The sequence below is a fragment of the Gopherus evgoodei genome, chromosome 8, assembly GCF_007399415.2.
Source record: "Gopherus evgoodei ecotype Sinaloan lineage chromosome 8, rGopEvg1_v1.p, whole genome shotgun sequence".
Lineage (NCBI taxonomy): Eukaryota > Metazoa > Chordata > Testudines > Testudinidae > Gopherus > Gopherus evgoodei.
In genome coordinates, this window is record NC_044329.1 from 103,101,062 (window position 1) to 103,115,909 (window position 14,848).

General features: G+C 40.5%; 1 protein-coding gene across 7 annotated transcripts in view; it reads left to right on the forward strand.

Annotated features, from left to right (window-relative positions):
* The window catches only part of EPS15 (epidermal growth factor receptor pathway substrate 15), a 103,892-nt gene that overhangs the window by 17,662 nt on the left and 71,382 nt on the right, over positions 1–14,848 (forward strand). For all 7 annotated transcript variants that reach the window (XM_030571766.1, XM_030571771.1, XM_030571767.1 and 4 more), the window contains 5 exons: positions 4,284–4,373; positions 5,819–5,866; positions 10,172–10,267; positions 11,045–11,110; positions 13,697–13,822. In XM_030571766.1, the coding sequence (XP_030427626.1) occupies positions 4,284–4,373; positions 5,819–5,866; positions 10,172–10,267; positions 11,045–11,110; positions 13,697–13,822 (426 nt within the window). The remainder of the gene's footprint in view (positions 1–4,283; positions 4,374–5,818; positions 5,867–10,171; positions 10,268–11,044; positions 11,111–13,696; positions 13,823–14,848) is intronic.

Below are 14,848 nucleotides of genomic sequence, written 5' to 3' on the forward strand. Positions count from 1 at the left end.
GGTTTCCTTGAGGGGTTTACTTTGGCATTAGTGATAGAAGAATCCAAAAATGCTTTTTAAATCTGTGAAACCAGCAGCTGTTCTGAGATTCACATTAGGAATCTTGCATGGGAATCCCTTACTGAACTTGTTCTCACAAGTGTTCAGGGCAAGTGGCTCCCATTAGTGAGATGTAACTTTGAAATTTAGAAAGTAAAATTGTTTTAACTAAATCCATAAAGTAATGTGATTCAGCGTAATATTTAAGCAATGTCTCTGAGCTCCTAGCTGAATTTTTTTTTTAAGGTCCGCATTCAAGTACTAATTTCTGCATTCTAACTAATTTAAATGAGCTGTACCTTTCTAAATCTAAAAAATTCCTTTTTAATATTATTGAAGACAGCTTTGGTAAACTTGCTCTCAGGACTCTCAACTCGAAAACAGGGAGAGCAAATCAGGGAATATGGTCAAGACAGCTGAGCCATACAGCCAGCAAGTCCCAGCAATCTGGCTACCAGGATCATATAGGAAACTGCCTTAAACTTGACCGCTATAACAAATAGTAAGTTTTCAGTCTTCAAGTTTCTTCAGTTGTTTGTCGACCAACTAACTGAAAGGAAAGGCTGATTTCAGAATAAGCTAACATTGGGGAACAAAAAAGTAGCAGTGTTGGAATCAGCTCAAATAACAACCACCTGTCTGCAGCTCCTCAGAAAGTCGCCTTCCTAGAGGATAAAGTTGAAGATTTAAAAATAGACACTGCTGACTCAATATGGCTCTGGGGTTTCCCTAAAAGTGGAAAAACACTGATCCAACAAGCACTTTCCTGAATGGATGCCAAAACGACTAGATTAGGTTACAGATAGGACCCATTGGGTATAAAATGGGGCTGTGTTTGACAATACAGTTGCATGTAAATTATAAGGAGCTTGCTGATTTGCCCAGCATACTTAAAAAAAAAAAAAAAAAAAAAAAAAAAAAAAAAAAGGGGGGGGGGGGGGAGGGGGGGAAGGCAGCCATAAGCTTGCAAATGTTATACCATCCTACTAAATCCCTGACTGTTGAACCCACTATTGTAAGAAATAAAAAATACTGATTATAAAGTGAGAAGCTATTTAAAGTTCTGCTAAAAACTTTATTCACCTTCAGACTCTTACTAAATCACAGTAGTTTGTTTGTTTGCTTGTTTGTTTTTTTGCATACTCTAAAAATCCTGCTGATTGCTAGAGAACAAAAAGTACCACTAGAAGTGGAAATATCAACAGATGAAGGTGAACCTGCTCCCACGTACCTTCCAAATGACAGCTATCCAGGGCTTTTTTATCAAAGCTTTTGTCAGTGAATTCTAGAACGGTCTTCAGGAGTGTCTAGTGCTCTGAATACCTCAAATGTTCTGTTACTTCCTTGAACAGGGAGAATTGTGCAATTTCTGTTTGCAAGACAGTGTAATCATACTCTTGGTTTAAAAGAAAATCCAAAAGACTATAGATATTTACCAATATAAGCAAGAACATACTAGAGAAAGTTCAATAGTTTGCTTAAAAACCCCTATCTGTAGCATTACTTCTCACTAGCCATTCTCAATTTATTCCAGAGAGAGCTACAAATCATAATGTTTAGTGAACATTACACTTCATTGATCAACTAAACAATGGATTTAAAAAAGCCTTTCTTTAGGATTATTAAATGCCTTCTCTGCTTCTGGGATTATCTTTTAAAGTATTGGCCAAGTTAAATTTGGGACATTAATTGAATTCCATCACTCACCATTCTTCAATTTTCCATTTTCATATTTTATTTGAACAGCTTCCGATCAGTCTTTGTCTTTAAAGACTGGCTGCAGGCCAAAGTGTCCTCAGTTATATTTGTTTTGCTCTGTCCTTTGTAATGCTTGTAATAGCTGTCAAATCCTGTAGAATTTCAGGGCATTACTATCCGTGATAAAGAACGTGAAGTTGTTGTTTTTGCAGCCTTTCTTTGAGGTAGATGGCCCCTTTCACCAAAAATCTCACTAATATTCAGGTTACTCCCAGTCCCAAAGGATCTGTCACTTACTGCATGTTGGTTGTACTGTAGTCTCTTACCAAAAATAACACTTGTAGCCAGTCCTGTGATAACCTAGAAAAAAGCAAGTGTTGACAAGATTAAAGCAGGCAAACACACACATACAAATGAGTTAGTCCTAGGTTGCAAAAGGTAATAGAAGCTGCTATAATGTGCAAGCTCTATATGTTTTTTTAGGGATAAGCAGCTTGGGGAATCCCTCGCTTGTGCTTGGAAATGTTGCCCTCTCCAAAATCCAGTCAGCATAATGATGATGATTTCTCCTGGACGGATTTTTATGCTCTCCCCCCAGTGTTCAAGTTATGATTGGATGAGTGCTTTTGCACATGTCCTCTTCATGGATGTGGGGAAGCAATCAATGAAGTCTTTGTCCACTGATGTGTTCTGCAATGGTTTGGTTGGTGTCTATATGCCTTCTTTTGTTGGGGAGTAGATGACATTTCTTGTGGCAAGCTAGTATTTCACATTTGGTCATGCTTCTCCCCTGACTGCTGTGTTTTACAGTTTTAGCAAACACTTTTATGGTCACTGAGCAAACACTTCAAATATTACCTTTATAAAAATGGGGTACGGATATTATAAGTTACATTTAATAAATGCAGAATCCTACAAACATTTCATAAAGTCTAAACACATTCCTATAATTCTGATATCATTTTTAACAATACTAATATGCAGGTGAGCCAGACTAGTTTCCAGCTCTGCATTTGTCAGTGTTCATTGAGGCCCATGGGCCTTGGCATAAGCTGGCACCTGCCCAGCCTCACAAAAATATGCATCCGTCAAAAGAACATCAATAATTGTCTTGTCACAGACCAAACAAAAGGAAATTTTAACCTTTTCAACTTGAATTTTTGTAACCAGACATCTGTAATTTCATGTGTCTGTGAGTTTCTGCAAAGTAGTAAAGTAGCGCATTGCTTTCAGTTTATTCTTTACAATCTGATATATAGCTATGATATTTTGCTCCCTCCGGAGATTAGGTGACATCCTGTCCTAGGAACCTCTCTGTAAATGTGAAAGAATGCAATCCTGTACCTCAATGTATTGTCAAAATTATCATTGACTTGCTGGATGTACAAATTACCGCAGTTTCCTCCAGGAGAGGAAAAGGCTAACTCTAAAAGCTGGGATGGCCAAAGACCAGTTGACCATTGCAGACTTTTCCAGGGCTTATTAATAATGAACTCTGAACTACTCAATGAGGATTCCTGTATGTACATAGAAACCAGATATTTTGTAGGCATAGTTCCTAAAGGAGAAAATCTACAATTAGGAAGAACTGATAAGAAGAGATTCAGGTGGTGGTCTGACCCAAATAAGATCTCTACTGTACAATTTCTTCTTTGACTATTACTCAGATGTATACTTGAAATCCCATACCTTCTGCTGGAGACTTTAAAACACAATCATAATCAATGACAGAAAACTTGAATGCTACTCTTAAAGCTTTTATTTGTAAAACAAATAAATGAAGTATTTCATATTGGATGCATGTTACTATCTTCCTTCATTTCTGACTAGAATTAATTCAATCTATATTTAAAATAAACTGTGAGAGGAAAGGTGATCTAGTGGTTAGGTTGCTAACCTGGAACTAAAGGAGAGCTGAGTTGAGTTCTCTGTGTATCTTAAATGTAATGAAAGCTTCATGTTAGCCATTTGATTTTAAACATTCAATATTCTAACTCCTGTCTGACTGTTCCTTTTTTATATTGAATATGATAAAACTGAATCTGTTGTGTGGTTAAGTTCTTGGAATGAAGTATAGTACCTTTTTACCCTGCTTGTCTGTCTGTCTCTCTCTCTTTCTCTCAAAATATAGTTTTAATAGACTATAGTAGAAGCATTGTGATAAATTATTTCTCAGATCTTCTCTGTAAGTCTTAGTATTAAACAGATTGCAAAATGTATGTATGATCATAAATAAAAACGAGTGTAATAATATTTAAGTCCTTAGTATTAACTCTTAAGTACAAAGTGTGCATAAACTTAGCCTAAAATGTTAACCTCTGGGGCCTTGACAGTGAAATAATGGATACATTTTAAACTGAGTGCTAAAATGAATCAGTTCTAATGTAAAATGCTTTCATTTTGAAAGGAAGCTGTTGAAATACACTGGAGAGAACTTAGTCACTTTAGAATAAAAAATATATGCACTCTTCCCTGGTAACCTAATGGTGAGGCAGGTGTATGTTGCAGTAATTTAGGGCGCTAACCTGTGATGGTATCTTTTGCAGGTTGATTCTGGTAACACTGGAAGAGTGGTGGCTTCTGATGCTGCTGCTTTCTTGAAAAAATCTGGGCTGACAGACTTAATACTTGGAAAGGTATTACTTATGTGATGAGTAATATTACGCCGTTAATTAAGCTGCCTTTTGCTGTTGTCAGTTTCCTCTCCGAATTGAAATACTAGTGTGTATATATATTTTATAGTATCATTTTATATACATAATTTGCTTTTATATATTGCACCTCTCATCCAAAGTACCTTAAAATCACTGATACAACCTCCGTGGATAAATTGTATTGTACTTTCTGTGCAAGTTATGCTATGAGGATTAGGGTTTGATCCTATAAAGTACTAAGCACTCTGAGGGTGCTCTGCACTTCCTTTATAGTATGTTACCTGTGACCATTATAGCCAGTAAATGACAGAGCCCAGGTACTTTATTTTAAATGGTAGAAAATATATATTCTAAGGACATTTTGGTCATTTGGAACTCTAACGTGCATTTTATGCTAGATACAAACCTATATCATAGAATTGTATTAGGTAAGTTGTGCAGGCACTTCAGTTATAAAATGTGACTTTTCTTTTCCTTAAACTATAACTGATCAAAACTTTCTATAATACATGAAAAATGAGGACAGAGTAGTGGCGTTAATTCTGTGATTTCTAAACTATTAACAAATTTGAAGCTAGCCTAAAAATTGTCATGTGGTTGAGTAAATAAATTGAACTATGAGTTTGTTTTAAACATTTAATTTATAGACTGTAACAGATTGTAAAACTTTATATTTACATTTACTTGAAAATATTGAGCTCAGTGACCTTAATGTATTTCTCTGTGCTGCTTTGTGGGCTTCCCAAGTTTGATTTTCAGCTTTGCTCTTTCAAAGAATAAGGAATGCGATTCTTGGATCCCCAGTTGCTTTTTAATCTTCTAAGACTTAACATTGTTGGGTTTTTTAGGGAAATTTGTTATGGCAATATAAATAAAACATACAATACCCCTTGCACTAGTGTGCTGTCCAAAAGGGATTTTTTTTGCCTTGAAGCGTATACCTTGTGTACAAAGGTACGTTAAAGGTTTAATGGTAAATTACTGGGTTCTGTTTCCTTTGTGTATTTAATAAGAAATAATTAGGCATGATTAGCAGATTGTATGGAAAGTGAAGTAAAATTATTGAAGTAATGTAAAACAAGCAAAAGCTGAAGAATGAAACACATTGGGCCAAAGACTCCTTAACACTCTCTCTTTCGCTGGCTTGCTTGGTGTTCTTTGAAAATTGGACAAATCCAGTTAGCTAATGGATTCAAGTTTCATTATCTCTGATGTCTGCTCTTCAATTTAACTGTTAGTTGCATAAAATTATAAGAGTATTTACATTTGTCAACATAAATGAGTCATTATTATGAAGAATTTGCAGTCCTAGGATTAGAGATTTATGCTTAAGTTGCATTCCCTGTCTAAGTAGGATGAGGATTTGTCAGTTAGCAACACTTTTTCTGGCACAACTATAAAACATTTTAAAATTCTTTTTTAATTAGATTTGGGATTTAGCTGATACAGATGGCAAAGGTATCCTGAACAAACAGGTAGGATTATTTTAACTGTTTCTTTAAGGGAATAAGTTTGTTTGGATGATAAATGTCTTGTTTAAAATATTAGCAAACAGATTTTTGAAAAACTAGACTTCAGAGAAATACAGAATTTCCTTAGGAATGCAGTAGTTTGTTTTGTTAGAAACAAGGATCAATGATTTTTAAACCTAACTCTTCCTACAAAAAAGCTAATATTTCTAGTTTGAATGTCACCCACAATGAATATGAAAAACACAATTCACTGGTGTTGATTTCACCATTCCTACCTGGCCTCCGTGTCACTATACAATATAATACATTGAAAACTGTGATGCTATAATCAGGAAGAACTTAAAGTTCTTCAGTCAGTGTCTCTATGGTTGCTTCTTTCTCAGTGTGCTAGTGCCCCCTACGCCTTTGAGCAGAAATTTCTCATAGCAGTATCCATTTGGCCCACACATGCATGGTAGTCAGTCATTCTTGTGCCCCCTCCCGTTGTTATATAGCTCTATGGGGGCTAACCACCCTCAGTTCCTTCTCAGCCTGAGACGGAGCTTTACCAGTTGTCCTGCTGTGATTTCCTCAACTCTATTTTTTTCTTTTACTGATGGTTGGTAGTAGTGTTAGTACTAGCTTTCCATAGTTTGTAAATACTTGTGATATAGCTTCTTTCTTTAAAAAAAAAGTTTCATTTTCTCTACATAGTATTTAGATTTCTACTTACTGAGATATAGTGCCTGGTTCTCTTGGCTTCAAGCGCTGCCTGTCTTGCTGGAAAGCAGTTCCGGTCCGTGACAGACACTCACACTGTATCTGTTACGTTTGAGAATTGCGTGTTCCTCCAGAAGTGCAACTTTTTGTCTGGCATTGAAATCAAGAGCCAGAAAAAATATAGAGAAAGCTCTGCCTTCTCATGATGGAGAGCTCTCTGCATCTGGCCTCCAAGCCAGGCCAAGGGATCCGACACCCCCCGCCACACACACCCCTCCTCCCAGTATGTCAGTCCCCACACAAGCTGCTGCCTCGGAGCCCCACAGTTCTAGGTCATCTAAGAGGAAGACTGGAGTCCTCTCATAAGCCATTGAAAGAACATACCATGCATTCACCAGATAGAGCACCCATCTCTAAAAAGCTGAGGTCATCAGTTTCCTCAGCTACCCCGGCACTACAATTGGGTACTGTTGAGCCTTCTTACCCAGGGCATAGCTAGACTGCAAGGTGGCAAAGCCATGGGACCAGAGACCATCTGGACTGTTATTGGATCAAGGTGACAAGAAGAGCTCTTCCTTGGTACTGAAGAAGCCCACTCGGGCTCCTACCATGCCTCCCTTGGAGCACACAAGACCTTCGGTACTGTCAGCAACTGCGCTTCCCTCTGAGCTCCCAATCCCTGTGGTACCATACATAGGGCATAGCCGGCCTCAGCCACGACTACTTCACCTCAGACTTCAGCTTCAGTACTGATTACCCTCGTGGTACAGCAGGAATTCCATTTTCCCTGGGACCTGGCTGTATCTGAGACATCTGATTCTCTGCTTCTGAGCTCCAAAATGCTGTTGGTACCGAGAACATCCAGCTTGTCTGAACTTTGCCCAATACCAGCTATTACCTCAGACCTCTCCTAGTGCTCCACCATTCCTGAGTGAACTTGAGGAAGAGGATTCTGATGAAGACCTTGCCTCTGTCTTCCAGATGTCAGTTCAGGGCTCTCCTCCTCACTCCTAGAGAAGTCCTTTCCCACACATCTCTGCTGAAGCTGCAGTTGTTCATAGCCCACATTTACCACCAATGCCTTGCTGGTGTGAGTACCCTTGAGTGCCTCCTCCCATGCCCTATGCACCTCCTCCCTGGCCATATTGGATGGCTGGTTACTAACAATTTTCTAGAGCATTAAGTGCCACCCGCCATAGAGAGGCATCACCTACTCCCTCCAGGAGGCTAGAGCCAGTGAAAGGATCTCCTCTATGGCCAATATCTCCTCTTCATCTCTTGATGAAGCAGTCATGCCTCCCACTCCAACCCCAGCAGTTTCTTTTAAACATTTTCCAGGACCTGGTCAAGAGTATTGCAGATTCCTCTCGAGGTGGTTAGAGCCTCATCATAAGCTGTTCAACCTCCTCCACTCACCCTCATCAACCTGTATAGCCTTGCTTGTTAGTGAAGCACACCCCAGCTTTTATTATGCCTACATGCAAAAGAGTAGATAAAAAGTAGTATGTCCTAGCAAAGGAATCAGTTTTCCCATCCTTCCCCTAACTCCTTGGTAGTGGTAGGCAGCACCATGCTAAATCCACACCTCACGACAAAGACCACAAGTGCCTGGATTTACTAGGGAGAAAACCTTACTCCTCAGTCTCCCTACAATTTAGAATTGCCAATTGTCAGGCCTTGATGGCAAAATACAACCATGGAAACTACACCAAGCTGACCTCATTTGTTGACCCTCTCCCAGTACAACACAGAGAACAGTTCCAGGTAATTATCATGGAGGGCCAACTTCTTGCCGGGACAACACTACAAGCCTCCTATGACATCGCTGATATTTCTGCTTGTTCAGTTGCTACAGTGGTGGTGATGAAAAGAGCCTCCTGGCTCCAGCTCTCTGGATTCCTGAAGGAGGTTCAGAGTACAGTTGAGGACCTTTCTTTTGATGGGTCTGAATTTGCACATAGCACAGACTAGTCCCTGCAAACATCAAAGAACTCTAGAGCAACCTTGCATTCACTTGGTATCTATACTCCCACCTACAAGAGAAAACTCAGCAAGTCTCAGATGGCCCAGAGATCCCACCCCATCCAATTCCCCACCTGCCAGAGGTCATATGAGCCACACTAGAGAAGATAGAGATTTCAGAGAAGGAAACAGTCCTTTTCTCAGCCTTACTGCAGTCTACCTCCAAGAAGTAATTTTGACCGATTGGTCAAGGGTTTGAACCTCCATCCTCATCCTCTTCTGCTGCATTGATTCACCAGCCTTCCTCCCTTAGTTGATTACCTCCATTATTTCACATGAGCCTGGGAGTTAATTACTATGGACAACTGGGTTTTGGAGATCTCCACAGGTTACACCATCCGCTTTACTTCACTTCCACCAATTAACCCCCCTTCCCCATCCCTCTTCAGGAGGACCCCTGTCACAAGAGCAGGCTTTATCAAGAAATAAACTCTCTCTTATGCTTGGGAGCTGTACAACTAGTCCCCATGCTGCACAGAGGGAAGATGTTTTATTCAATGTGCTTCCTGGTACCAAAAGAGAGTGGAGGTTGGAGACCCATCCTAAACCTGAGACTACTCAACACCTATGTGAAGGCACAGAAATTCAAAATGATGACACTTGCAGTGATAATTTTATCACTAGAGAAAGGGGATTGGTTCTCAGAACTCAACTTTCAATGTCCATATTTCCACATTATTATCCACCCATCCCACAAATGGTTTTCTGCTTTATTCTTGGCCAGGATCACTTCCAATACAGAGTGCTCCCCTTCGGCCTATCATTAGCCTCTCGGGGCTTCTCAAAGATCATGTTGGTGGTAGTAGCACAGCTCCACAGGAAAGGATGATTGGTTGCTGAAGGGTGGCTGCCACATTTTAAGTGTAGCCTGCCCTTAGTAATGTTAAAGAATCAACTGACACATACCTAATAAATCTTCAAGCAAATGTCTCTTAAATTTGAAATTCTATCTGACAATACGAGATGGTCCTCCAATCCAGTAAATATATGGTGATAAACAGGCAGAGACCAAGGCATGGAAAGAGAACGGCTTATGGAGGACAAAATTTTCATCTGAGAACACTTGTCCCACCTTCCTGCCCCAAAGCTGCCTCATAGCTTAATCTGTTAAGGCTGTGTGTTGCCCCTCAAGATGGATTGCTATGTTGTTTGAGCCCTTTTTGAGGATATTAAGATATTTCTGAAGATACTGTTGTACCTCCCATTTCCAAGAATATATAGTGTAAAAAATTAGTCCTTGTTATCTCTCTCGGCATGAATGCACTAAAACTCTTTTATCTTGGTGACCAGAGCTTCATTCAGTAGAGCATTCCTTCCTTGCTGCACCGTTAAATATTTTGGCAGACCTTTCAATAAAGTGTTAAGGTTTTCTAGAGTTGTTAATGTGTAATGATTGATTATTTTTAATGTTACTGTAAGTCATTTGAAATAAATTAAAGCTTAGTAATAAGTATTAGTTTAACAAGATGAATCCTGTTAAGAAATGTGCCAGTGTAGAAGAATTGTAAATTGTCAGCTCTTCAATTGAGTTTTTAAATTACTTTTGTATAGTAAATCCTTTAAAAATTTTATGTTTTTCCTCTATAGGAGTTTTTTGTGGCTTTGCGACTAGTGGCCTGTGCACAGAATGGATTGGACGTTTCCCTGAGTAGTCTTAATTTGCCTGTTCCTCCACCTAGATTTGTAAGATCTTTTTTTATTATTTATTTGTTTTTAAAAAGTATCAGCTCAGTAAACTTAAGTACTTTAAGCTAATAGTTGGGAAGGTTTAGTGTTTTATATGCAGCATCTTCACTGGGCAATCTTAGTGCTATTGAAAAATGGACTTTTTGTGCAACAGTGAGTACATTAGTCTAGCTCTACTGGAGATTTGGGTTAAAATCCTGCTTGGGTCACAAGAGAAAATGTTAATTTAGACCATAGTGAATAATTTTTGTTAGCATTGCTGTTGAACTTTTTCTAGTTTTCAAAAATCCTAAGACAAGGATGTTGAAGGCAACCATGAAGTTGCACTTAGAAGATTGAGTGGGAAAGCTTCCATGGCATCTGGTCACACTGTGGCCAACTCTGGTGCTGCTATTCCCTCATTTTCATGAGCACCAACTACATCAAAAATTAAAAAGTGACATTTGTACTGCTTATAACCCACAAGGTGTGTAACAGTCCAGTTTTACTATTTATTTTTCTTTGGATTGTTAGAAGTAGAGATGATTAAAATCTGTTTCTTTTTCATTGAAGGAATATGGTACAGCTATACATTAAGGCGGCTTTGATGTTACTTTGAATATGAAGAGAACATGCCACTTTGAATTGCTTCTTCTAAATTATTGTTCCGTCATTAGTTGATTGATTAAAATGTGATTATGGATTGCAGGGCCCATTCAGATGAGTGGAAAAGTCTTGAAACTCAGTTTTCCCTTTGCAAGTAATATATTTTTTGTTTGATCTGTTTTCCATTAGACTGATACTGGTAGCCCATTACTAATCAGTGGAACAGCATCAGCCGACATCCCATGGGCTGTTAAGGTATGTTGAGAGTTGTAGCAGCGTCCAACTCACAACGGATCTTCCTGACTCATCTTCCACCTTTGGAAATCAGTTGTACCATTTCTGCAATGTCTGGAATGCCTTAATTTCAGATCGTTGTGTTCTAGACACTGGAATTGGGATACATCATTCATTTTCAGTCAATGCCTTAAGCTCTATCCATCTTCCGCATATCTCTCTCTCAAAAATATACTGCTTCAAGAGGTACAATCTCCTCTTGATCTAAGAGCTCCAGAGGAGATCTGTCCACACCACAGAGAAAGGTTATTTTATTCCTGTAGCTTCCTCATCGCCAAAAAGATGGGGTGTCTGAGGCCCATCTTAGATATAAGGGTACATCTGCACTGCATCTGGGAGCGTGCTGCCCAGCTTGGGTAGATAGATGTGTTAGCTCTACCTAACCAGGGATAGCATGGGCAATGGCTTGGACTGGCTGCCCAACATTGTCTCCATTTCAGAGAATTGAGTTCATTGGAGTTGGCTCAACAACATGAACTGCCTGTCCACCTTAAGAAAGGTTCTGTTCCATTTTAACCCTGTGCATTAGGCTAGGCTCACCTGAGAACGAGATCCTGCCTCACCTTGCTTAGACAAATGGCTTTCCACATGGGTCTGAGTTTGCCTGCGGTCCCAGCAAAGCTGATTGAAGTCCACGTATCACCCAAGCAAGCATCTTCTGGACAGGCTGATTAACATACCTGCTCAAATCCTAACGTTAAGCTGGTGCGTGAGTCTGGAAAACGTCTGCAAAGGGGGTATTTTACTTGCTCTACCCCACCTTCACTCTCTTCCTGTGAGAAACTTTAGTGATGGACATATCCACTATTGGCTGGCTGAGCGCACCTAGATGAAGTGTAGACTCATGGTCTCCAGAATCAGCCTTATACATGTCTTGGAACTGAGGGCTATAATTCATGTATCCCAAGTCTTTCTGCTGTCTGTCATGAGCACTATATCTTGAAAGATGATGGACAATATGACCACAGTGTGTTACTTCAACTAACAACGTGGAGCAGTGTCAAATCTCTTATGTGAGGAGGTGGTGCTGCTTTGGAGAAACAAGAAGAAATGCAGCTGCTTCTGTTTCAGGGCTGGTCAGCACCTGAATTCTGTGATAGATGCATTCCTGCTCCCCTATGGAAAGGAATTGGAGCTTCTATACATGTATCCTCTGCTCCAAATGATTTCCAGGATTATCAGAAAGCTAAAGCAAGAACAAGCCAGGATGATTCTCCTAGTCCTGGCCTGGCTGAGACAATACTGGTCCTCAGATACGTGAAGCTTATTGATTCAACTTCCAGTTACCTTGCATGTTAACCAGGACATATCACAGCATTACGGCCAGGTTCACACACCTCAACCTGTGCATTCTCCTCGCCAAGGCATGGATGTAGAGTGGCTACTATCAGAGAGTCTGTTCTCAAGCAGTTAAAAATATGTTAATCAGCAGCAGGAAGCATTCCACTAGACAGACTGGTTACCCATCCGGGCACACCATCATCAGTTGTCTCCATCCACATTGCAGATTCAGAACGTTTTAGAAGAATCAGGCATTTTTCTGAGCTAGATAAAAGTTCACCTGGCAGCCATTGCTACCATTCACCCACCTATACAAAGGCAGTCTGTGTTTTCCCACTCTATGGTTGAGAGGCTTTATAAAGGATGTGAGGGTTTATCCACCATTAAAGCACTAGTTTAATCTTGGGTTCATTCACCTGTTGGTTTGTTTTTTCTTTCCCCTTTTCAGGTTTTAAATCACTACGTTTTGAGCTTTTAGCCTTCTGCTCTTTTATCAGCTAGAATAGCTTATCTATAGTAGTCACATCCACTGGGAGAGCGACAAGCTTTGGTGGGGGGACCCCTTAACACAATGTTCTATAATGTTTCCTTAAGACCTCATCTAAAATTCCTATCAAAGGTGGTATAATTTCTTCTAAATCAAGTGATACATCTACTGAGTTTCTTTCCAAAATCTCATAGTCACAGGGATAAAGAGAAACTATGCACTTCAGACGTCTGTAGAGGTCTTTCATTCTGTGTTAATAGAACTAAAGACTTTTAGGTCCTCTGCAAGACTCTCTCTAGCATATGCAGAAAAAATGAGAGGACCGACTGCAACAGTACAAACTTTCTCATGGGATCTCCTCATATATTAGGACTTATTATGACCTCAAACACCCACCACCACCACAAATTACTGTGCATTCTATCAGTGCCCAGGCTACCTCTGAGGCTTTCTTGAGAAGTGTTCCAGTCAGAGACATTTGCAGAGTAGTACCTCTAGACTATATGCACGTTTGCACAACATTACACAATTGAGGCACCCAGAAGAGATGCTAATTTTGGAAAGAGTCTTTCAGTCTCTGTTAAAGTAGACTCAGAGTTCCCACCACCATAGAAGCACTGGTTGGGATGCACCTAGAGTGGGATAATACATGCACAAGCACTTGAATAAATGGTTACTTACCTGTACAGTACTTGTGGTTCTCTTGGGTTATGTGTGCTTTGTTCTAAAAGTGTTCCCATTACCAATATAATAAATCTGTTTATCTTCTGCTCTCTCAGCTGGAAGAAAAGGCCAAATATGATGCTATCTTTGACAGTCTGAGTCCTGTGAATGGATTGTTGTCAGGAGATAAGGTGAAACCTGTGCTGCTAAACTCCAAACTGCCGGTGGATGTCCTAGGAAGAGTAAGAATATCATTCCAACTAAAATTAGTGGGCTACTGACTTGATTTTTTTTGAATAATAAAGATAACTGTACTAATTAGAGAAATGTCTGGGTATTCAGGTTTAATATCTTGAGTAATAAAAATGCAACTGATGAGTAAGGATACGTTTTAGTCATGGGTATTTTTAGTAAAAGTCATGGGCAGTAAACAAAAAATCATGACCTGTCCGTGACTCTTACAAAAACTAGCTGTGATTAAAACTTGGGTGTGGGGCTATGCCTGGGGCGGAGGGGACCCCGGGGGGCTGTGGGTACTGGGGGAGGAGGCCCAGACCCCACCGGTGCTTTGGGAAGAGGGCCGGCCAGGACCATTGTGTCCCGGGAGTGGGGCCCCTCCGGTGGCCAGGGGAGGGTTGGTGGGGCTGGCTGCGGCTCCCTACTCGGCTTTACATTCCTAAGCAGCAGAGGGGCCGGGGGCTCCAATGCGCTGCTCCTGCCACAAACGCTGGCTGCCGCAGCTCCCATTGGCCAGGAACAGTAGCAAATGAGCGCTTCAGGGGCAGGGCCTGTGGGTGCCAGCAGTGTGTGGTGCAGAGCTTCCCCCCCGAACCCCCTACTGCCTAGGAGCTGAAGGGCCTTGCCCAGTGGGAGCTAGGGAGCCCCCACCCTGAGGTAAGCACCGCCCGTACCCCCCCCCCCCCGCTCTGAGCCCTCTCCCACGCACCCAAACTGCTGCTGGCCCACGGACTGCCCAGCTCGGGAAGCCCCTAAGCAAGCACCAGCCACCACAAAAGTAGTGGAATCTGTGACCTCCTTGACAGACTTGCAGCCTTACTCCAGAGGTATTGTATTTATAGATTATTTATTTAATTGTATATATGTAAAACACTTCAGATTTTTTCACATGTAGCATGTAGCTTTTCCCCTGCTTCTAAAAAGGTACAGTTACCTTACTGTAAAACAAACTGATAAATGTGTATTTTGTTTCAAAGGATATCTTTGCAGTTATTCTGTAAAATTGCCACATTAGTCTCCCTTTTAATGTA